This window comes from Triticum aestivum, chromosome 2D (genome assembly GCF_018294505.1).
Source record: "Triticum aestivum cultivar Chinese Spring chromosome 2D, IWGSC CS RefSeq v2.1, whole genome shotgun sequence".
Lineage (NCBI taxonomy): Eukaryota > Viridiplantae > Streptophyta > Magnoliopsida > Poales > Poaceae > Triticum > Triticum aestivum.
This window is the reverse complement of record NC_057799.1, coordinates 81,079,194-81,104,179: the sequence shown is the minus strand read 5'-3', so window position 1 is coordinate 81,104,179 and position 24,986 is coordinate 81,079,194. Positions and strand designations below refer to the sequence as shown.

Below are 24,986 nucleotides of genomic sequence, written 5' to 3'. Positions count from 1 at the left end.
ACCACATCAAGTTTAATTTTCCCCGAGCATCGCGCTTCTCGACTGGGGATAATGCCTCGAAAGGTTGTACTGCTCTGCTCGATGCGGCTCTTGTCTATTTGCATTTTATCGAGCGTATCCTTGTAAATGAGGTTCAGTCCACTGCTGCCGTCCATGAGTACTTTAGCGAGCCGAAGGCCGTCGGCGATTGGATTTAACACCAAAGCGGCTGGTGCGTGGACTGATCGAGCCCTTGGTTTGTCGTTGGCGGTGAAAGTTATCACCGTATCGTTCCAAGGGTTTACTGCGGCTACTTGGTTGATTTCGGCGAGGTCGCGGAGTGCCCTTTTATGCCGATTATTTGAAGAAAAGGTCTCGAAGATCGTAAAGACGTTGAGATCGTCGTCCTTCGGAGGGTATTTCTCGGAGGTCGTGTTGGTGAGGATAGCCTCACCGCTCTTGGCCACCTGCCGGTGTTGGAAATGCCCTAGAGGCAATAATAAAATGGTTATTATTATATTTCCTTGTTCATGATAATTGTCTATTTTTCATGCTATAATTGTATTAACCGGAAACTATAATACATGTGTGAATACATAGACTACAACATGTCCCTAGTAAGCCTCTAGTTGACTAGCTCATTGATCAATAGATGGTTATGGTTTCCTGACCATGGATATTGGATGTCATTGATAACGGGATCACATCATTAGGAGAATGATGTAATGGACAAGACCCAATCCTAAGCATAGCACAAGATCGTGTAGTTCGTTTTGCTAGAGCTTTTCTAATGTCAAGTATCGTTTCCTTAGACCATGAGATTGTGCAACTCCCGGATACCGTAGGAATGCTTTGGGTGTATCAAGCGTCACAACGTAACTGGGTGACTATAAAGGTGCACTACAGGTATCTCCGAAAGTGTCTGTTGGGTTGGCACGAATCGAGATTGGGATTTGTCACACCGTATGACGGAGAGGTATCTCTGGGCCCACTCGGCAATGCATCATCATAATGAGCTCAATGTGACTAAGGAGTTAGTCGCGGGATCATGCGTTACGAAACGAGTAAAGAGACTTGCCGGTAACGAGATTGAACAAGGTATAGGGATACCGACGATCGAATCTCGGGCAAGTAACATACCAATAGACAAAGGGAATTTTATATGGGGTTGATTGAATCCCCGACATCGTGGTTCATCTAATGTGATCATCGTGGAACATGTGGGAGACAACATGGGTATCCAGATCCCGCTGTTGGTTATTGGCCGGAGAGATGTCTCGGTCATGTCTGCATGGTTCCCGAACCCGTAGGGTCTACACACTTAAGGTTCGGTGACGCTAGTTGTTATGGGAAATTGTATGTGGTTACCGAAGGTAGTTCGGAGTCCTGGATGAGATCCCGGACATCACGAGGAGTTCCGGAATGGTCCGAAGGTGAAGATCGGTATATTGGACGAAGGGTATTGGAGTCTGAAAGTGTCCCGGGGGTACCAGGCTATGGCCAGCATGACCGAAAGGTGTTTCGGGGGGCCCGGCAAGTGTTGCAGGGCCTCATGGGCCAAGGGGAGGGGGCAAACCAGCCCACTAAGGGGCTGTGCGCCCCCACACCCTTTCCCACGTTGCTTGGGGAGGTGGGGCGCCTCCACCTGACTTGGAGGCAAGCCTCCACCTGGCTTGGCTTGGGGGGCAAGTCTCCCTAGGGTTTTCCTAGGGAGATCCAATCTGCCCTGGCCGCCGCCCCCTAGGGGAAACCCTAGGGCGCCTCCCCCTCTCCCCTTCCCCCTATATATAGTGAGGGGGTGGGAGGGCAGCCGTGACCCTTTCCCCTGGCGCAGCCCTCTCCTCCTCCAACTCCTCCTCCTCCTCCTCCTCCTCCTCCTCCTCCTCCGTAGTGCTTAGCGAAGCTGTGCCGGAGAACCACGAGCTCCATCACCACCACGCCGTCGTGCTGCTGGAGTTCTCTCTCAACTTCTCCTCTCCCCTTGCTGGATCAAGAAGGAGGAGACGTCCCCGGGCTGTACGTGTGTTGAACGCGGAGGCGCCGTCCCGGCGCTAGATCGGATCTTCCGCGATTTGAATCACCGCGAGTACGACTCCATCAACCGCGTTCTTGTAACGCTTCCGCTTACAGATCTTCAAGGGTACGAAGATGCACTCCCTCTCTCTCGTTGCTAGCATCTCCTAGATTGATCTTGGTGACACGTAGGAATTTTTGGAATTATTGCTACGTTCCCCAACAGTGGCATCAGAGCTAGGTCTATGAGTAGATTCTATGCACGAGTAGAACACAAAGTAGTTGTGGGCGATGATTTGTTCAATTTTCTTACCGTTACTATTCTTATCTTGATTCGGCGGCATTGTGGGATGAAGCAGCCCGCACCGACCTTAAATGTACTCTTACGTGAGACTGGTTCCACCGACAGACATGCACTCGATGCATAAGGTGGCTAGCAGGTGTCTGTCTCTCCCACTTTAGTCGGATCGGATTCGATGAAGAGGGTCCTTATGAAGGGTAAATAGCAATTGGCATGTCACCGTTGTGGATTTTGCGTAGGTAAGAAATGTTCTTGCTAGAAACCCATAGCAGCCACGTAAAACATGCAACAACAATTAGAGGACGTCTAACTTGTTTTTGCAGGGTATGCTATGTGATGTGATATGGCCAAAAGGATGTGATGAATTATATATGTGATGTATGAGATTGATCATGTTCTTGTAATAGGAATCATGACTTGCATGTCGATGAGTATGACAACCGGCAGGAGCCATAGGAGTTGTCTTAATTTATTGTATGACCTGCGTGTCAATGAAAACAACATGTAATTACTTTACTTTATTGCTAACCATTAGCCATAGTAGTAGAAGTAATAGTTGGCGAGACAACTTCATGAAGACACGATGATGGAGATCATGGTGTCATGCCGGTGACGATGGTGATCATGCCGCGCCTCGAAGATGGAGATCAAAAAGCGCAAGATGATATTGGCCATATCATGTCACTTTATGATTTGCATGTGATGTTTGTCATGTTTACATCTTATTTGCTTAGAACGACGGTAGCATAAATAAGATGATCCCTCACTAAAATTTCAAGAGATGTGTTCCCCCTAACTGTGCACCGTTGCGAAGGTTCGTTGTTTCGAAGCACCATGTGATGATCGGGTGTGATAGGTTCTAACGTTCGCATACAACGGGTGTAAGCCAGATTTACACATGCAAAACACTTAGGTTGACTTGACGAGCCTAGCATGTACAGACATGGCCTCAGAACACGAGAGACCGAAAGGTCGAACACGAGTCATATAGTAGATGCGATCAACATGGAGATGTTCACCGTTGATTACTAGTCCGTCTCACGTGATGATCGGACACGGCCTAGTCGATTCGGATCATGTATCACTTAGATGACTAGAGGGATGTCTATCTGAGTGGGAGTTCATTAAATAATTTGATTAATTGAACTCATTATCATGAACATAGTCTAAATTGTCTTTGCAAATTATTTTGTAGATCAATAGCTCGCGTTTCAGCTCCCTGTTTTAATACTTTCCTAGAGAAAGACTAAGTTGAAAGATATTGTGAGCAATTGTGCGGACCAGGGCCGTAGTATGAGGATTGACCTCACTGCTACACAGAAGGCTTCTCTCCTTGATGCACGGCTCGGTGTGCCAAACCCCTCTAGCATCGTCTGTGGATGTTGTGAACATCTAGCAGACACGTTCTGATGACTACTTGATAGTTTAGTGCTCCATGCTTTACGGCTTAGAGTCGGGGCTCCAAAGGCGTTTTGAACACCATGGAACATATGAGATGTTCAAAGAGCTGAAATTGGTATTTCAGGCTCATGCCCGTGTTGAGAGGTTGAGACCTCTGACAAGATCTTTGCCTACAAGATGGAGGAGAGTAGCTCAGCCAGTGAGCATGTGCTCAGAATGTCTGGGTACTTCAATCGCTTGAATTGAGTGGGAGTTAATCTTCCAGATAAGAGAGTGATTGACAAAGTTCTCCAGTCACTGTCACCAAGCTACTAGAGTTTCATGATGAACTATAACATGCAAGGGAAGATGATCCCGGAACTGTTCGTCATGCTTAAGGCCATGAAGGTAGAAATCAAGAAGGAGCATCAAGTGTTGATGGTTAACAAGACCACTGATTTCAAGAAGGGCAAGGGAAAGAAGGGAAACTTCAGGAATGGTAAGCCAGTTGCCGCTCCAGTGAAGAAACCCAAGAACCCAAACCCGAGACGAAGTGCTTCTATTAGGGGAACGGTCACTGGTAGCGGAACTGCCTCAAATATTTGGTAGATAAGAAGGCTGGCAACTTCAACAAAAGTATATTTGATATATGTGTTATTGATGTGTACCTTACTAGTACTCCTAGTAGCACATGGGTATTAGATACTGGTTCAGTTGCTAATATTGGTAACTCGAAACAAAAGCTACGGAATAAACAGAGACTAGCTGCATGCTCCCTCTACCTTCGGGATTAGTGTTGAACCCAGATAAATGTTGTTTACATTGGTGTCTGCGTTGAGCATGAACATGATTAGATCATGTTTATTGCAATACGGTTATTCATTTAAGTCAGAGAATAATGGTTATTCTGTTTACATGAATAATACCTTCTATGGTCATACACCCAATGTGAATGGTTTATTGAATCTCGGTCATAGTGATACACATGTTCATAACATTGATGCCAAAAGATGTAGAGTTGATAATGATAGTACCACTTTCTTGTGGCACTGCCGCTTAGGTCATATTGGTGTAAAGCGCATGAAGAACCTCCATGCTAATGGACTTTTGGAGTCACTTGATTTTGAATCACCTAACACATGTGAACCATGCCTCATAGGCAAGATGACTAAAACCCCGTTTTCTGGAACACTGGAACGGGCAAGTGACTGGTTGGAAATCATACATGTTGATGTATGCAGTCCGATGAGTGTTGACGGGTGCGGTGGATATCATTATTTTCTCACCTTCACCGATGAATTGAGTAGATATGGGCATGTTTACTTAATGAAGCATAAGTCTGAAACGTTTGAAAAGTTCAAGCAATTTCAGAGTGAAGTTGAGAATCATCGTAACAAGAAGATCAAGTTCCTACGATATGATCAAGGCGAGAGTATCCGAGTTATGAGTTTGGCAATTACTAAAGACAAGGTGGAATCGTTTCATAGTTGATGCCACCTGGAACACCATAGCGTAATGGTGTGTCCGAATGTTGTAATCGCACCCTATTGGATATGGTGCGATCTATGATGTCTCTTACCGATCTACCGCTATCATTTTGGGGTTATGCATTAGAGACAATTACATTCACTTTAAATAGGGCACCATCTAAGTCCGTGGAGACGACACCGTATGAACTATGGTTTGGCAAGAAACCTAAGTTGTTGTTTCTTAAGGTTTGGGGCTACGATGCTTATGTCGATAGGCTTCGGCCAAAAAAGCTCGAACCCAAAGCGGAAAATTGTGTCTTCATAGAATACCCAAACAAGACGATTGGGTATACCTTCTATCTCAGATCTGAGGGCAAAGTGTTTGTCGCTAGGAACATGTCCTTTCTCGAGAAAGAGTTTCTCTCGAAAGAATTGAGTGGGAGGAAGATAGAACATGATGAGGTTGTTGAACCTTCACTTCAACCAGAGAGTAGCGCATCACAGAAAGATGTTTCTGTGGCACCTGCGTCAATTGAAGAGAAAGCTAATGATGATGATCATGAAGCTTCATATCAAGTTACTATCGAACCTCGTAGGTCGACAAGGGTGTGTACAACTTCTGAGTGGTAACCCTGTCTTAAAGGTGTTGTTGGACAACGATGAACCTATGAGCTGTGGAGAAGCGATGGTGGGCCTGGATTCCAACAAATGGCTAGGAGCCATGAAATCCGAGATAGGATCCATGTATGAGAACAAAGTATGGACTTTGGTGGACTTGCCGATGATCGGCAAGCCATTGAGAATAAATGGATATTTAATAAGAAGACAGACGTATGATGGTAATGTCACCATTTATGAAGCTCGACTTGTCTCAAAGAAGTTTTCGACAAGTTCAAGGAGTTGAATGTGATGAGACTTTCTCAATCATAGCGATGCTAAAGTCTGTTAGAATTATGTTATCAGTTGCTGCATTTTCATTTACGAAATCTGGCAGATGGATGTCAAACCAAAGTTTCCTTGACGGTTTCCGTGAGGAAAGGCTGTATGTGATACAACCAGAAGGTTTTGTCGATCCTAAGGATGCTAAAAGGTATGCAAACTCCAGCAATCCTTCTATGGACTGGAGCAAGCATCTCGGAGTTGGAACATACGCTTTGATGAGGTGATCAAAGCATTTGGGTTTATACAAAGTTTGCAAGAAAGTGAGTGGGAGCACTACAACATTTTGATAAGTATATGTGGATGACATATTGTTGATCAGAAATGATGTAGAATTTCTGGAAAGCATGAAGGTTTGTTCGAATGGAGTTTTTCAAAGGAAGACCTATGTAAAACTACTTACATATTGGGCATCAAGATCTATAAAGATAGATCAAGACGCCTGATAAGACTTTCATAGAGCGCATACCTTGACATGTTTTTTGAAGGAGTTCAAAATGTATCAGTCAAAGAAGGAGCTCTTGCCTGAATTGTAAGGTGTGAAGTTGAGTAAGACTCAAAGCTCGACCACGGCAGAAGAAAGAGAAAGGACGAAGGTCGTCCCCTATGCCTTAGCCATAGGCTCTATACGATATGCCATGCTGTGTACCACACCTGATATGTGCCTTGCCACATGTCTGGCAAGGGGGTATAAGAATGATCTAGGAGTGGATCATTGGACAGCGGTCAAAATTGTCCTTGGGAATAAGGAAATATTTCTCAATTATGGAGGTGATAAAGAGTTCGGCATAAAGGGTTACGTCGATGCAAGCTTTAACACCTATCCGGATGACTCTGAGTAGCAAACCGGATACGTATAGTGGAGCAACCATTTGGAATAGCTCCAAGTGGAGCATGGTAGCAACATCTGCAATATGAAATAGAGATTTGCGAAGTACACACGGATCTGGATGTTGCAGACCCGTTGACTAAAAACCACCCTCGTAAGCATAACATGATCAAACCCTAGAACTCGTTGAGTGTTAATCACATGGTGATGTGAACTAGATTATTGACTCTAGTAAACTCTTGGGTGTTAATCACATGGCGATGTGAACTAGATTATTGTCTCTAGTAAACTCTTTGGGTGTTAGTCACATGGAGATGTGAACTATGAGTGTTAATCACATGGCGATGTGAACTAGATTACTGACTCTAGTGCAAGTGGGAGACTGTTGGAAATATGCCCTAGAGGCAATAATAAAATGGTTATTATTCTATTTTCTTGTTCATGATAATTGTCTATTGTTCATGCTATAATTGTATTAACCGGAAACTGTAATACATGTGTGAATACATACACCACAACATGTCCCTAGTAAGCCTCCAGTTGACTAGCTCGTTGATCAATAGATGGTTATGGTTTCCTGACCATGGACATTGGATGTCATTGATAATGGGATCACATCATTAGGAGAATGATGTGATGGACAAGACCCAATCCTAAGCATAGCACAAGATCGTGTAGTTCGTTTTGCTAGAGCTTTTCTAATGTCAAGTATCGTTTCCTTAGACCATGAGATTGTGCAACCCCCGGATACCGTAGGAATGCTTTGGGTGTATCAAGCGTCACAACGTAACTGGGTGACTATAAAGGTGCACTACAGGTATCTCTGAAAGTGTTTGTTGGGTTGGCACGAATCGAGACTGGGATTTGTCACTCCGTATGACGGAGAGGTATCTTTGGGCCCACTCGGTAATGCATCATCATAATGAGCTCAATGTGACTAAGGAGTTAGTCGCGGGATCATGCGTTACGGAACGAGTAAAGAGACTTGCCGGTAACGAGATTGAACAAGGTATAGGGATACCGACGATCGAATCTCGGGCAAGTAACATACCGATAGATAAAGGGAATTGTATACGGGATTGATTGAATCCCTGACATCGTGGTTCATCCGATGTGATCATCGTGGAACATGCGGGAGCCAACAATGGTATCCAGATCCCGCTATTGGTTATTGGCCGGAGAGATGTCTCGGTCATGTCTGCATGGTTCCCGAACCCGTAGGGTCTACACACTTAAGGTTTGGTGACGCTAGAGTTGTTATGGGAAACTGTATGTGGTTGCCGTAGGTAGTTCGGGGTCCCGGATGAGATCCCGGACATCACGAGGAGTTCTGGATTGGTCCCGAGGTGAAGATCGGTATATTGGACGAAGGGTATTGGAGTCCGAAAGTGTCCCCGGGGTACCAGGCTATGGCCAGCATGATCGAAAGGTGTTTCGGGGGCCCTCACAAGTGTTGCAGGGCCTCATGGGCCAAGGGGGACAAACCAGCCCACTAAGGGGCTTTGCGCCCCCACACCCTTTCCCACGTTGCTTGGGGAGGTGGGGCGCCTCCACCTGACTTGGGAGGCAAGCCTCCACCTGGCCTGGCTTGGGGGGCAAGTCTCCCTAGGGTTTTCCTAGGGAGATCCAATCTGCCCTGGCCGCCGCCCCCTAGGGGAAACCCTAGGGCGCCTCCCCCTCTCCCTTCCCCTATATATAGTGAGGGGGTGGGAGGGCAGCCGTGACCCTTTCCCGTGGTGCAGCCCTCTCCTCCTCCAACTCCCCCTCCTCCTCCTCCGTAGTGCTTAGCGAAGCTCTGCCGGAGAACCACGAGCTCCATCGCCCCCACGCCGTCGTGCTGCTGGAGTTCTCCCTCAACTTCTCCTCTCCCCTTGCTGGATCAAGAAGGAGGAGACGTCCCCGGGCTGTACGTGTGTTGAATGTGGAGGCGCCGTCCGTTCGGCGCTAGATCGGATCTTCCGCGATTTGAATCGCCACGAGTACGACTCCATCAACCGCGTTCTTGTAACGCTTCCGCTTAGCGATCTTCAAGGGTATGAAGATGCACTCCCTCTCTCTCGTTGCTAGCATCTCCTAGATTGATCTTGGTGACACATAGGAATTTTTTTGAATTGTTGCTACGTTCCCCAACAGCCGGAGTACCCAACATGCTCGAAGGCTGTGTGTTGGTTCGGAATTCGGCATCGTGTGTATCCGACAGGGCTAGTCGAGCCATTCATCAAGGACAGTTTTGTGCCCCGTTGGGGGCTTAATTTTCTTGTCCATGAGGTGATGATCGGGTGCCTCGTAAGGGTGTATCCTTTTTGCCCATCCGGTGGGTGGCTTAAAGGCCGGCGGTTCCCACCGAGTTGTCTGGGCTTTCCAGACGCTTTCCATGGCGCAATATTTCTACACTATGTGTGCCAAATCTGTGAAGTGCAGTATGCGACGTCGGTTGAGGGCATTGAGGATCCCTTCGTCCGTACAGTTGCGGCAGAATACTGAAACCGCGTCGTTGTTGCAGCAATCTTTGATCTTGTTTTTAACAAGGAGGAATCTAGCCCAAAAGTGATGGACTGTTTCCTGAGGTTGCTGTCGCACATACATTAGGTCGCATGTGTCCGGAGGACTGAAATTGCTTGGGGAATATTGCTTGTGGTGGGCGGGTGGGCTTAAATCCGAACCCTGACCCACTGCGGGATCCGGAGTTTGAAGAATTTATGAGGTCACTAGCTCAAGATCCGGAGCGCCTTGGGAGGTTTCAGGCTCAACGCCTGGTTCTATGTTCGAAGGACAAGGAGTCTCTTCCCGAAGAGGGGTATCCGACTCACAGGGCTCGGAAATCCGAACATAGCTTGTCCTCAGTATAGGGGGGAGGTATCCTTGGCTTGCTCTTCTACAACCGATACCAGATGGGTGATCGGCGGGGATCTGATTTCCCTCTGATCGGGTTTAAGCCCAATCCGATCGTAGTCTGTCACGACCCCCAGGGCGGCGATGCGATCTAGCAGTTCGTTCAAAGACAAGATATCTGTCGGATCCATCTTATCGGAGTGTTCGAGGCCGATGCGGAGATGATTTTTGGCAATTTGGGGGACCGCCTTTGGCTTAACGGCCGAGCGGGCGCCCATGGTAAAACTGCCGAGCTGGAGGATCTGCCCAGGAGCTAGGGCCCTTCCAGAGACGTTTTTGTCGTTGATGACAAGGCGAGCCATCGATCCTTCTATTGACGACACAGAGGAACTCTCAATGAAAGCACCAATGTCGGTGTCAAAACCGGCCATCTCGGGTAGGGGGTCCCGAACTATGCGTATGAGGATCGAAGGTAACAGGAGAAGGGGGACATGATGTTTACCCAGGTTCGGGCCCTCTTAATGGAGGTAATACCCTACTTCCTGCTTGATTGACTTTGATGAGTATAGGGGTTACAAGAGTTGATCTACCTCGAGATCGTAATGGCTAAACCCTAGATGTCTAGCCTGTATGATTTGTGATCATCTCTACGGACTAACCCCTCCAGTTTATATAGACACCAGAAGGGCCCAGGGTTGTACAAAGTCGGTTTACAGAGAAAGGAAACTATAGGACTAGCCGCCAAGCTTGCTATCCACGCCAAGGAGAGTCCCATCCGGACACAGGGGAAGGTCTCATATCTTGTATCTTCACGGCCATTAGTCCGGCCTATGCCACATAGCCCAACCATCTGAGGACCACCCAGCCGGCTTTTATTCCGGAGAACCCCTCTTCCTGCTCGTCGGATGCCATGGACAGTGTGGACAATATGGTGCAAGGAAGAGATGAGGAGCGGAGGTGTGGTGTGGTTCTTGCCCAGTGTCTGGCCTCGTTTAAATAGCTGGTGAACGCGAGGAGCCAATCGGCGTTGTGTTTAATGTCGGTCGGCTCGTGAACGGACGTGTGGTCGGAGTAGGTTTCTTGGCACACGCGCGGCTTTAATGAATGCAGGCGAGGAGGCGTGTTCAGTCGGCCGTGCAGTAGGCGGCGCTCTCACGGCCGGCTTGAACGGACGTGTGGTCGGAGTAGGTTACTCGGCACACGCGTGATTTTAATGAATGCGGCCGAGGAGGTGTGTCCAGCCGGGCAGGCGGGGAGGCGTGTTCAGCCGGGCGTGCAGCGGGCGACACTCTCACGGCCGGCGCGTCGCTTCAATGCAGGCGCCAGTGAGAGGTCGCGTCCGCCCTAGGCCCGCATTGTGGAACAATTATATAAATTCACTTACATAAACAATCTTTGAATTGTACAAACATTTTTTGAATTCATGAACATTATTTGAATCAATTTTTTTTAAGAAAAATGTGAACAATTTTTTAAATCCTTGAACATTTATTGAATTTTGTGAACATATTTTGAATTCACGAACATTCTTTCAAATTCATAGTTTTTTTATTTCCCAAACAATCTTATGAAATCTTGAATACTTGAATATTTTTATACAAATTCGCAAACATTTTTTTTAATTTGTAAACATGTTTTGAATTTACGAACATTTTTTAGAAATTCACAAATAATTTTTGAAATTGTGAGCATTGTTTTGAAACTCGTGAACATTTTTTTAAATAAGCGAGCATTTTTTAGATGCATGGATATTTTTTCAAATTCATGAACATTTTTTGAATCTGCGATCATTTTTTTAATTTGCAAACATTGTTTTTCACAATCATGAACAACTTTTGATTTTTTGAACATTTTTCTTCAAACCGAGAACAATTTTGTAACATGGCAACATTTTTTCAAAGTCACAAACATTTTTTAAATACACAAACATTCTTTCATAATTCGTAATTTTTAGAAATTAGGATTTTTATGAAATTCTGTATTATTTTAAAATAATAATAAAATAAAGGCATAAAATAAAAATGAAATGAAAAACAGTGGACGTCCCACCCCGCACATGAGCCGACCCAAAAGGGCGCGCAATGGGGTAGGCGGGGTGCGCATTGGTTCGTTCGCCAGTGGGAACTGCGCTAAATAGGAGGCATCATGGATAGGTTAGTTATACTCTCTTTATCCATATATATTGGGTCTAATGCGTTTCTCGAGGCTAACTTTGACCACATGTCAAAGCAATAATATATGACATGCAAATTACACAAAGCATAACGTCAAATTCATATGTGAAAGGAGTTTCCAATGTCATATTTCACATTATACATCTCATATACTATTAATCTTTCATTAAAAAAACGTAAAGAGCACAACTTATACGTAGGTGAAGCATTTTTTGCTCTCTTTAACTGCAAAATTTTGCCAAAGTCTGCTGGAGCTACTTGTGTCCCTCCACTATTTGCATGGGCCGTTTAGTCATGCATCTCCGATCTTAAAGGTCGCCTCAAAGTTCCATCCCAATGGACACCAACATCGTTCCCCGGGAGTGATATAATCTTTACAGGAGTTCCAGATTATAACAAATTTAGAACAAGGGCTGACACTGGTTTCCTACCAATCGCATTCGGTGCACAGTCGCCGCTGCCTTCCCAGGGCTACCCTTCTCCGATCGCCATGGTCCCGATTGCACTGTCCCGGCCTCCCTGTCCCACCTCGCACTCCTTCGACCCCATCGTGCCCTTCTGTCCCTTCTCTGGTTGACATGAAGCTCGCCGCACCTTCCTCAACCTTCGCTCTCCTACCTTTACCAACCGCATGTCCACCTCCCACTGCTCCCGCCACGAAGAAGCCACGCGACCAGGAAGGACGACACAAAGTAGTCGGAGCAGTGCCAATGCTGCCATCACCGTAGCTGGTCAGCGAGGACCCCCGTTGTCACCCATCAGATCATGATGCCCTCCGCGTAACATAATGACCGCCCGCTCACCATGGCACCATTACAAAGAAGAGGCGGGGCTCAAAGGCGGCGGTGCGCTGTTGAAAGGTGCTCGCAGCAACAACCGAGTGTGCGGAGGAGCAAATGTGAGAAAAAACTTCGACCCACGTGTGAAAAATTTGCCACCAAAATTGTCGAGGTAAATCTTTCACCAGAAATCCTCACAAGAACACCTCGCATCCTTGAAATGATGAAACCTGTACAAATCTCGCACGACGATCTCCCTATCTGTGGCTCGGCTTACATACTTGATTGCTTCATGGCAGTCCACACAAATACGCAGGTTCTTGAAGATTCGAAGTGGAGTCCCACTGGGAGTGCTGATGATCCCAAACGCCATTGCAAGCTTCTCACTGTGGAACCTCAGAGCTGTCTCCCTTTGTTCCTCCTCCACATCATGAGCAACAAGATCAAATCTACTGGTGTACCCCAGCTCCTTTAGTCTCTCCATCAGCTTCTCCAAGCAGGTATAAATTTCAGATGATCTCGGGTGTGCCGTGTCCCCCGCGACAAAAGTATGCACAATGTTCTTCAGATGGATCCAAGATTGTCCGGGTTGCTTTCGAACCCCCCTTTCCCGCATCAAACTTCTGAGCTTTGAAGTATCACGCCACTTGCTGTGAGTGGCATACATGTTTGACAGCATAACATATGATCCAGCATCACATTGCTCAAGTTGAATCAAACTTTCAGAAGCAAGTTTTGCGTGCTCCATGTCCTTGTGAACTCGACAAGCTGACAGTAATGTCTTCCAAACAATAGATTCATGCTTAATCTTGTTTGCGTTGATGAAATTATTTGCTTTGTCTAGCAGTCCAGCTCGACCATAAAGATCAACCATGCAATTGTAATGCTCAATGCTCGGAACAATTCCATACTCTTCTTGCATTAGCTTGAAGAAGTGCTCTCCTTCACTGACCAATCTGCCATGGCTACAGGCAGATAGAACACCGACAAGGGTGACCTCATTTGGTTTGATCTTTTCTGCAATCATTCTGTTGAAGAGTTCTATGGCCATCCTACCTTTCCCATGTGACGCATAGGAACACAGCATTGAAGTCCAGAGAGCAACGTTCTTCGTGGGAGCTATGTCAAACATCCTGCAAGCGTCTTCAAGGTTGCCACACTTAGCATACATGTCGACGATGGTAGATACCAATGGTGCATCAAAACTGTGACCTAGCTTCTCGACGCATCCGTGCACTTGCCTGCCTTGCTCAACCATCCCTGCATTTGCACACGCTGCAACTGCGCTGGTGAGGGTGAACTGATCTGCAGCAACCCCTTGACGCAGCATCAACCGGAAGAACTCAAAAGCTTCTTCCTCCCTGCCATTCTGGACGTATCCGGTGACCATTGTGCTCCATGCAAATTTCATGTCGCCGGTAAGATGCGACCATCTATCAAAGATCAACACAGCAGCGTTCATTGAGCCGCACTTGCAGTACATGTCCATGAGAGAGCTCCGAACAAATGCGTCCGTCTCCAGTGCAGCTGTCAGCACACGGCCATGGAGCTGCCGACCGAGGTCCAGCAAAGAAAGCATGCCGGCCAAGGCAAGTGCCGTGGAGTATGTGTAGTGATTAAACTCCACTCCAGCTCGTGCCATATGATACAGGCGGTCCAGCGCCTTGGCAGCGCACCCATTCCGCATCAAGCCGCTGATGATTGTGTTCCAGCTCGAAGTGTCCCGCACCGGCGACTCATCAAACAGCTGCACCGACCCAAGAACGTCGCCGTTCTGCAGACACGCACTGATCACGATGTTCCAGGAGACGGCGTCGACCTCGGCCATGGCTCTGAATGCCCGCTTAGCCCGCTCGCAGTCCCCGCACTTGGCGTACATATCGAGAACGGCGTTGCACAGCACCCGGTCCAGATGCACCCCGTTCCTCAGCAGCCACCCATGGATGCGCTTGCCCGACTCCACGTCGCCGAGGCCCGAGCAGCACCTGAGGACGGCGGCGAGAACAAACGCGTTCGGCGCGGCCCCGCCCTCGGCGAGCATCTCCGCGAACGCGCCCATGCCGTCCGAGTGCCGGCCGGCGCGTGCGCAGCCCGCGATGACCGCCGTCCACGCGGCCGCGCTCCTCTTGGGCCTTTCGTCGAGCACCCCGCGCGCATCGTCGAAGTGACGGTCTCTCGCGCAGGAGCTCGGAACGGGGACGCGCTCGTGGGGTGTCCGGGTCAGTCCTGCCTCGGGCGCTCTTGCGCGAAGGGACTGGGGACGCCGGAGGAGCGGCGCGGAGTTGCAAGACGAGGGAACCGGCAGCGATAGCGGCGCGGAGGAGGGAGACGAGAGAGTCGGCGGCGATAGCAGCGCGGCCGCAGCTCTCCTAGCCGCGTGCCGCATGAATCGGATGTCCGCCGGTGTAGTAGCCTCGGAGGCGAGGCGGCGGATGGTGCGCGCGCGTGGAGGCGGAGGCGAGCGCCGGGGTTGGAGGGAGACGCGGGGGAAGCTAAAGCGAGATGGACCATCAACCTGAAGCCCCTGTCTGAATCCACTGTCATCTGGTTTCTTGCTTGGACGTGCTCTCTTTTCTCAAATAAATTTTCATTTTTTTCTCAAATGTTCTTTTTTCACCAAATGATAGCACACTCATTCATAAACTGTCATGAAATAAAGTCCGAGGTATGAATCCCATACATCAGATGTTCTACAGCTGAAAGCAGTCTTTGCAAGGCTATCGGCATTCCTGATCAAATAATTTTTACATCCTTTGCTTATATTGTATAATGGGATTCTGGTGCATCGAAATAACAAATTGACCGTACCAGTTTATGTAGCTCTAGTGATATAAATGCTTTTATATTTCTTTATAAAATGAGAATTTGGCAGAAGTCTTGAGAAATTGCTTAAAAATAACCGATTACAGCAAACGAACTAAATGACCACATGAGCCTTAGAGCATCTACAGCCGGACTTTTCAAATCTGGCCTCTCAAACGCACATTGACCGGGCACTCTTCAAAAAATGCAATCCACATCCAGACACCTCAATTACCATATCTCAAATCCATACAAACTCATGCAACTACGTCGACGCACATGCATCGTCAGGCTACTCCATCACACTACACTAACACATGACATCGGACTACCAAAATTTGGCATATTTGGCTATGGTGGAGTTCATCCACGGCTGCCCTTGCCCTTCCCGGCGCCCTTGCCGTCTTTCTCACGGAAGTACCGGTCGAAGACGCACTACGAATCGAGCCGGATCTGCTCGCCGGAGTTGTCCTCACCGTCGTAGTCCTCCTTCTCCTTCTTCGGTGGCAGTCCGGCCATGGCATGGACCGCCAGATTCTGCTCTCGGGCGAGGGCGCGCGTGTTCATTCGCTGATGTTTCTTCACATGCGGGCGCGGATGGCTTCCTCCTCTGTGGCCGCCCGCGCCGCCACCATTTCCGCCGCGATACAGGCCTCGGCGGCTCTTATCCTCTCCTTTCCACGGCGAGCCACCCGTTCCCGGTGGGACTCATACTCTGCCCGACCGGTGATGGGGAAGGAGAGGTGTTCCGGCCGGGACCGCGAGGATCCAGCACCATAGGATCCGAGCGTCTAGCGAGCCGACGCTATGGCGTCGCGGTCGCGGCAAACGGATCCGTCCATCGGCTGGGCGCTGTCCTCCCGGGAGCGGCGGAGTGCAATGCGGACTGCCATTGCCTCCTCCAACCCATATGGGACGACACCCCAGTCAACGGATCCGGACTGGTCGAAGTCCGATCCGCTGCCTGCCATGACGGAGAAGGCTGGAAATCGCTGGAGGTGAGCTCGGGTGGCGGAGGGGAGCAGACTAGGATTTGCTCCGGCGAGCGGATGAGGACGAATATAAGTGGGGTCGGGTAGGCCGGGCCGAGTCTGAGCCCGGGCGCCCCCATATCCGCCTCATATTTGGGCTGGATATGGGGGGTGTCGGTCAGCCGGGCGTTTGAGACCCGTTTGAAGCGTCTGTCTGGATCGAAAAAAGTGACCGGGCAGTCCGCCCGGGCTTATGCGGCGGGTTTGAGAGGTCCGGTTATAGATGCTCTTACAAGCTGGAAAGAAGGAAGTGTTGGAAATATGCCCTAGAGGCAATAATAAATTGGTTATTATTATATTTCCTTGTTCGTGATAATCGTTTATTATCCATGCTAGAATTGTATTGATAGGAAACTCAGATACATGTGTGGATACATAGACAACACCATGTCCCTAGTAAGCCTCTAGTTGACTAGCTCGTTGATCAATAGATGGTTACGGTTTCCTGACCATGGACATTGGATGTCGTTGATAACGGGATCACATCATTAGGAGAATGATGTGATGGACAAGACCCAATCCTAAGCCTAGCACAAGATCGTGTAGTTCGTTTGCTAAGAGTTTTTCTAATGTCAAGTATCATTTCCTTAGACCATGAGATTGTGCAACTCCTGGATACCGTAGGAATGCTTTGGGTGTACCAAACGTCACAACGTAACTGGGTGGCTATAAAGGTGCACTACAGGTATCTCCGAAAGTGTCTGTTGGGTTGGCACGAATCGAGACTGGGATTTGTCACTCCGTGTAAACGGAGAGGTATCTCTGGGCCCACTCGGTAGGACATCATCATAATGTGCACAATGTGACCAAGGAGTTGACCACGGGATGATGTGTTACGGAACGAGTAAAGAGACTTGCTGGTAACGAGATTGAACAAGGTATCGGGATACCGACGATCGAATCTTGGGCAAGTAACATACCGATTGACAAAGGGAATTGTATACGGGATTGATTGAATCCTCGACATCGTGGTTCATCCGATGAGATCATCGAGGAGCATGTGGGAGCGAACATGGGTATCCAGATCCCGCTGTTGGTTATTGACCGGAGAGTCGTCTCGGTCATGTCTGCGTGTCTCCCGAACCCGTAGGGTCTACACACTTAAGGTTCGGTGACGCTAGGGTTGTAGAGATATTAGTATGCGGTAACCCAAAAGTTGTTCGGAGTCCCGGATGAGATCCCGGACATCACGAGGAGTTCCGGAATGGTCCAGAGGTAAAGATTTATATATGGGAAGTCTTGTTTTGGTCGCCGGAAAAGTTTCGCGCATTATCGGTATTGTACCGGGAGTGCCGAAAGGGGTCCGGGGGTCCACCATGGGGTCCACATGCCCCGGGGGGCCACATGGGCTGTGGGGTGTGCGCCTTGGCCTATATGGGCCAAGGGAACCAGCCTCAAGAGGCCCATGCGCCAAGAGATAAGATAAAGGGAGAGTCCTAAAGGGGGAAGGCACCTCCTAGGTGCCTTGGGGAGGATGGACTCCTCCCTGGCCGCACCCTTCCTTGGAGGAAGGGCCAAGGCTGCGCCCCCCCTCTCCCTTGGCCCTATATATAGTGGGGGGAAGGGAGGGCAGCAAACCCTAAGCCCTGGCGCCTCCCTCTCCCTCCCGTGACACATCTCCCTCCTCCCGCAGCGCTTGGCGAAGCCCTGTTGGAATCCCGCTACTTCCACCACCACGCCGTCGTGCTGCTGGATCTCCATCAACCTCTCCTCCCCCCTTGCTGGATCAAGAAGGAGGAGACGTCGCTGCTCCGTACGTGTGTTGAACGCCGAGGTGTCGTCCGTTCGGCGCTAGGATCATCGGTGATTTGGATCACGACGAGTACGACTCCATCAACCCCGTTCTCTTGAACGCTTCCGCTCGCGATCTACAAGGGTATGTAGATGCACTCCTTCCCTCTCGTTGCTAGTAAACTCCATAGATTGATCTTGGTGATGCGTAGAAAATTTTGAATTTCTGCTACGTTCCCCAACAAGAAGCAGTTGTGAAATAGCATCCATTGTCAACGAAACAATGAAGACACTCGGTTCAATCTCAGAAAACAGTAAAAGCGTGTAACATCGACTCGTTTTTGGCTCGACTCGAAAAGAAATGAGTTCATTAAGAGCGCTTTATGTAGCTCAACCGAGAAATAAGCTGATCTTGATCCAACACCAGCTCACTCGATTTTAGCTTGATAGTTTGACATAAATATAATTATATTGAATGATCATATTATTTGTAAAAAAGAAATAACGCCGCATCTTCTATTTCTAAATAGTCGCGGCCCAATGTCTATTTTTTCTAGTCGTGCAACCATGACATGTAAGCAAATCATAAATTATAATTTTGCATTACTCCATGCTTGCAGCGCTGCCACATCATCAATTCATACATATTAGTCATAAATTTCATCTTCACCCACAAAAAAAATCATAAATTTCATCCTTTGCATTACTCTATGCATGCAGCGTCATCACATCATCAATTGATGTATTTTAGTCATAAATTATTTTTGTATTAGTTTTTGTATTGACAATATGTGTGTTGGGCAATTGTAGCATGCCTATGTATTTACGTTTTTTAGACGTGACATTCTTTTATCGGTACTTCAATTTTTCTCTTTTTTATTTATAATCCTCTTTTTTTAAGCTTATATTTACTTTCCATTAGTTTTAGATGTTTTGTAAGCAACTATTTATGCATTCCTTTTATCAATGTCATTGATACAATCTGTTACAGTAAGAAGTTGCTTATGTGTGATGTATTGGCATGCTTGATTAAGTACATCCTTAGGTGATCCATGTCATTTGTATAGTCTTGTTCATAGCGGAGAGATAAGACCGATTGTTCATGATTTCAGTATGAATATCTGATAACAATGTTAGATCCATCTGCAATTAACTCCTATAAATATGCATGTGTTGTAATCTGACAACAATGTTAGATCGGTGTGTAAATAAGTTTTGGATATATGCACGTGTCTCGGTCTAGAATCCGTAGTTTTTCTGATTTTTCCGTCAAATGGTTAAACTAGTATATCTCGTATATCACTTGCTATTTAATATGGAGCGGCATATAAGGCCAACCAAGCATTGAATTCATTAATTATCATGATCATCTGTCACTCTGCGCAGGTGAGTTTAGTAAGACACCACTATAGCATAGAGCATGGGGGGGAAGAAACGAGAACTTTGAGGCTTGAGAGGTATCGGGAAAATATTGTTTTATTGCAACGGTTGAGAGGAGGCAGTGGATAAGCAATTTGAGCAAGAGAGTCTGTCTGCCCCCAACAACAACAACATTGGCTACTTGTCTAAGCCTTGAAGATGTGACCATAAACAAGATAACAACTGGCAATTACATTAGCTTGACACCCCATCAAATCGGCCTTTTCTATTTGAGATGGTCTTTCTAGCCAACAATCTGACAATCAAAGTGAACAGAATCAGAAGTACAGCAGCAATGCAACATCATTTACGGAAACACAAGTGCATATTTACCATTAACCAACCGCTTAGAAGAAACAACTCTAGTCATTTCGTTCAATAAGAAGCCAATGCTACATATCAGTGCTTTCCCATGGTAGTACAATAAAGATGCATGACATTCAGCTACGATACCGAGTCCTCGCTTTTTGAAGCCGCTACAAATTGATCCTCGATCAAGTAAGGCACACATAGATCAAAACTACAAGCTAGGTATGCAAATGTCACATTCTACAGATATGTGTGTACTGTAATCTAACAACAATGTTAGATTGATGTGCAAATAAATTCTGGATATATGCATGTGTTGTCTGGAGTCCGAAATTTCTTTCATTTTTTGGTCAAATGAACATACTAGTATATCATTTTGTATTAAATATGGAGTAGCATATACTATGTGGATCAAGCAATCATTGGTTCTTGTATGCTCTAATTGTAAGATCATGGTAGTTTCCTCTGAGTCTGCCTTAGGCCGAATATATGAGATAGCATCATCCATGCTTGATGTGTACGCGAAACTATTACATATATGTGGGTGGCAATTGATTTACCTATAGTTGGCTAATGACAAATGCATATGGGACTAACACAAAATGTTAAGGTAAGAAGTTGCTCCTCTATGATGTATTGGTATGCATGATTAAGTACATCTTTGTGTGATACATGTCATTTATAGTTATCACAAAAAGATAAGGCTGACTATTCATGATTTTGGTATGAATATCTGATAACAATATTGTGATCAATGTGTAATTAAGTCCTCGAAATATGCATGTGTTGTAATTGAAGGAAATATGCCCTAGAGGCAATAATAAAGTTATTATTTATTTCCTTATATCATGATAAATGTTTATTATTCATGCTAGAATTGTATTAACCGGAAACATAATACTTGTGTGAATACATAGACAAACAGAGTGTCACTAGTATGCCTCTACTTGACTAGCTCGTTGATCAAAGATGGTTATGTTTCCTAGCCATAGACATGAGTTGTCATTTGATTAACAGGATCACATCATTAGGAGAATGATGTGATTGACTTGATCCATTCCGTTAGCTTAGCACTCGATCGTTTAGTATGTTGCTATTGCTTTCTTCATGACTTATACATGTTCCTATGACTATGAGATTATGCAACTCCCGTTTACCGGAGGAACACTTCGTGTGCTACCAAACGTCACAACGTAACTGCGTGATTATAAAGGTGCTCTACAGGTGTCTCCGAAGGTACTTGTTGGGTTGGCGTATTTCGAGATTAGGATTTGTCACTCCGATTGTCGGAGAGGTATCTCTGGGCCCTCTCGGTAATGCACATCACTTAATTAAGCCTTGCAAACATTGCAACTAATGAGTTAGTTGTGGGATGATGTATTATGGAACGAGTAAAGAGACTTGCCGGTAACGAGATTGAACTAGGTATTAAGATACCGACGATCGAATCTCGGGCAAGTAACATACCGATGACAAAGGGAACAACGTATGTTGTTATGCGGTCTGACCGATAAAGATCTTCGTAGAATATGTGGGAGCCAATATGAGCATCTAGGTTCCGCTATTGGTTATTGACCGGAGACGTGTCTCGGTCATGTCTACATAGTTCTCGAACCCGTAGGGTCCGCACGCTTAACGTTTCGATGACAGTTATATTATGAGTTTATATGTTTTGATGTACCGAAGGTTGTTCGGAGTCCCGGATGTGATCACGGACATGAAGAGGAGTCTCGAAATGGTCGAGACATGAAGATTGATATATTGGAAGCCTATATTTGGATATCGAAAGTGTTCCGGGTGAAATCGGGATTTTATCGGAGTACCGAGGGGTTACCGGAACCCCCCGGGGGCTTAATGGGCCATAGTGGGCCTTTATGGAGAAGAGGAGAGGCGGCCAGGGCAGGGCCGCGCGCCCCTCCCCCCTAGTCCGAATAGGACAAGGAGAGGGGGCGGCGCCCCCCCCCCCTTCCTTCCTCTTTCCCTCCTCTTTCCCCCTCGACTCCTAATCCAACTAGGAAAAGGGAGGGAGTCCTACTCCCGGTGGGAGTAGGACTCCACCTGGTGCGCCCCTCCTGGCCAGCCGCACCTCCCCCCCTTGCTCCTTTATATACGGGGGCAGGGGGGCACCCTAGAGACACAACAATTGATCGTTTGATCTTTTAGCCCTGTGCGGTGCTCCCCTCCACTATAGTCCACCTCGATAATACTGTAGCGGTGCTTAGGCGAAGCCCTGCGTCGGTAGAACATCATCGTCGTCACCACGCCGTCGTGCTGACGAAACTCTCCCTCAACACTCGGCTGGATCGGAGTTCGAGGGACGTCATCGGGCTGAACGCGTGCTGAACTCGGAGGTGTCGTGCGTTCGGTACTTGATCGGTCGGATCGTGAAGACGTACGACTACATCAACCGCGTTGTGCTAACGCTTCCTCTTTCAGTCTACGAGGGTACGTGGACAACACTGTCCCCTCTCGTTGCTATGCATCACCATAATCCTGCGTGTGCGTAGGAAATTTTTTGAAATTACTGCGTTCCCCAACAGTGGCATCCGAGCCAGGTTTTATGCGTTGATGTTATATGCACGAGTAGAACACAAGTGAGTTGTGGGCGATATAAGTCATACTGCTTACCAGCATGTCGTACTTTAGTTCGGCGGTATTGTTGGATGAAGCGGCCCGGACCGACATTACGCGTACGCTTACGCGAGACTGGTTCTACCGACGTGCTTTGCACACAGGTGGCTGGCGGGTGTTAGTTTCTCCAACTTTAGTTGAACCGAGTGTGGCTACGCCCGGTCCTTGCGAAGGTTAAAACAACACCAACTTGACAAACTATCGTTGTGGTTTTGATGCGTAGGTAAGAATGGTTCTTGCTAAGCCCGTAGCAGCCACGTAAAATTTGCAAGAACAAAGTAGAGGACGTCTAACTTGTTTTTGCAGGGCATGTTGTGATGTGATATGGTCAAGACATGATGCCAAATTTTATTGTATGAGATGATCATGTTTTGTAACCGAGTTATCGGCAACTGGCAGGAGCCATATGGTTGTCGCTTTATTGTATGCAATGCAATCGCCCTGTAATGCTTTACTTTATCACTAAGCGGTAGCGATAGTCGTAGAAGCATAAGATTGGCGAGACGACAACGATGCTACGATGAAGATCAAGGTGTCGCGCCGGTGACGATGGTGATCATGACGGTGCTTCGAGATGGAGATCACAAGCACAAGATGATGATGGCCATATCATATCACTTATATTGATTGCATGTGATGTTTATCTTTTATGCATCTTATCTTGCTTTGATTGACGGTAGCATTATAAGATGATCCCTCACTAAATTATCAAAGTATAAGTGTTCTCCCTGAGTATGCACCGTTGCGAAAGTTCTTCGTGCTGAGACACCACGTGATGATCGGGTGTGATAGGCTCTACGTTCAAATACAACGGGTGCAAAACAGTTGCACACGCGGAATACTCAGGTTAAGCTTGACGAGCCTAGCATATAACAGATATGGCCTCGGAACACGGAGACCGAAAGGTCGAGCGTGAATCATATAGTAGATATGATCAACATAGTGATGTTCACCGTTGAAACTACTCCATCTCACGTGATGATCGGACATGGTTTAGTTGATATGGATCACGTGATCACTTAGAGGATTAGAGGGATGTCTATCTAAGTGGGAATTCTTAAGTAATATGATTAATTGAACTTAAATTTATCATGAACTTAGTACCTGATAGTATCTTGCTTGTCTATGATTGTAGATAGATGGCCCGTGTTGTTGTTCCGTTGAATTTTAATGCGTTCCTTGAGAAAGCAAAGTTGAAAGATGATGGTAGCAATTACACGGACTGGGTCCGTAACTTGAGGATTATCCTCATTGCTGCACAGAAGAATTACGTCCTGGAAGCACCGCTAGGTGTACCACCTGCGCCAGCAACTGCAGACATTGTGAATGCCTGGCAGTCACGTGTTGATGACTACTCGATAGTTCAATGTGCCATGCTTTACGGCTTAGAACCGGGACTTCAACGACGTTTTGAACGTCATGGAGCATATGAGATGTTCCAGGAGTTGAAGTTAATATTTCAAAAGAATGCCCGGATTGAGAGATATGAAGTCTCCAATAAGTTCTACAGCTGCAAGATGGAGGAGAATAGTTCTGTCAGTGAACATATACTCAAAATGTCTGGGTATAATAATCACATGATTCAACTGGGAGTTAATCTTCCGGATGATAGCGTCATTGACAGAATTCTCCAATCACTGCCACCAAGCTACAAGAGCTTCGTGATGAACTATAACATGCAAGGGATGGATAAGACGATTCCCGAGCTCTTCGCAATGCTAAAGGCTGCGGAGGTAGAAATCAAAAAGGAGCATCAAGTGTTGATGGTCAATAAGACCACCAGTTTCAAGAAAAGGGCAAAGGGAAGAAGAAGGGGAACTTCAAGAAGAACAACAAGCAAGTTGCTGTTCAGGAGAAGAAACCCAAGTCTGGACCTAAGCCCGAGACTGAGTACTTCTACTGCAAGCAGACTGGTCACTGGAAGCGGAACTGCCCCAAGTATTTGGCGGATAAGAAGGATGGCAAGGTGAACAAAGGTATATGTGATATACATGTTATTGATGTGTACCTTACTAATGCTCGCAGTAGCACCTGGGTATTTGATACTGGTTCTGTTGCTAATATTTGCAACTCGAAACACGGGCTACGGATTAAGCGAAGATTGGCTAAGGACGAGGTGACGATGCGCGTGGGAAATGGTTCCAAAGTCGATGTGATCGCGGTCGGCACGCTACCTCTACATCTACCTTCGAGATTAGTTTTAGACCTAAATAATTGTTATTTGGTGCCAGCGTTAAGCATGAACATTATATCTGGATCTTGTTTGATGCGAGACGGTTATTCATTTAAATCAGAGAATAATGGTTGTTCTATTTATATGAGTAATATCTTTTATGGTCATGCACCCTTGAAGAGTGGTCTATTTTTG

At 46.8% G+C, this 24,986-nt stretch overlaps 1 protein-coding gene across 1 annotated transcript; it reads right to left on the bottom strand.

Annotated features, from left to right (window-relative positions):
* Positions 1-12,045: 12,045 nt before the first annotated feature.
* Positions 12,046-15,227, bottom strand: LOC123051749 (pentatricopeptide repeat-containing protein At5g04780, mitochondrial-like). The gene has a single exon (XM_044474721.1). The coding sequence runs from the start codon at positions 15,079-15,081 to the stop codon at positions 12,877-12,879; it is 2,205 nt and encodes a 734-aa protein (XP_044330656.1). The 5' UTR covers positions 15,082-15,227; the 3' UTR covers positions 12,046-12,876.
* Between the last annotated feature and the right edge of the window lie 9,759 nt (positions 15,228-24,986).

Excerpts from the sequence above, each read along its gene's own strand:
- LOC123051749 (XM_044474721.1), bottom strand. The coding sequence starts at position 15,081 with ATGCGGCACGCGGCTAGGAGAGCTGCGGCCGCGCTGCTATCGCCGCCG.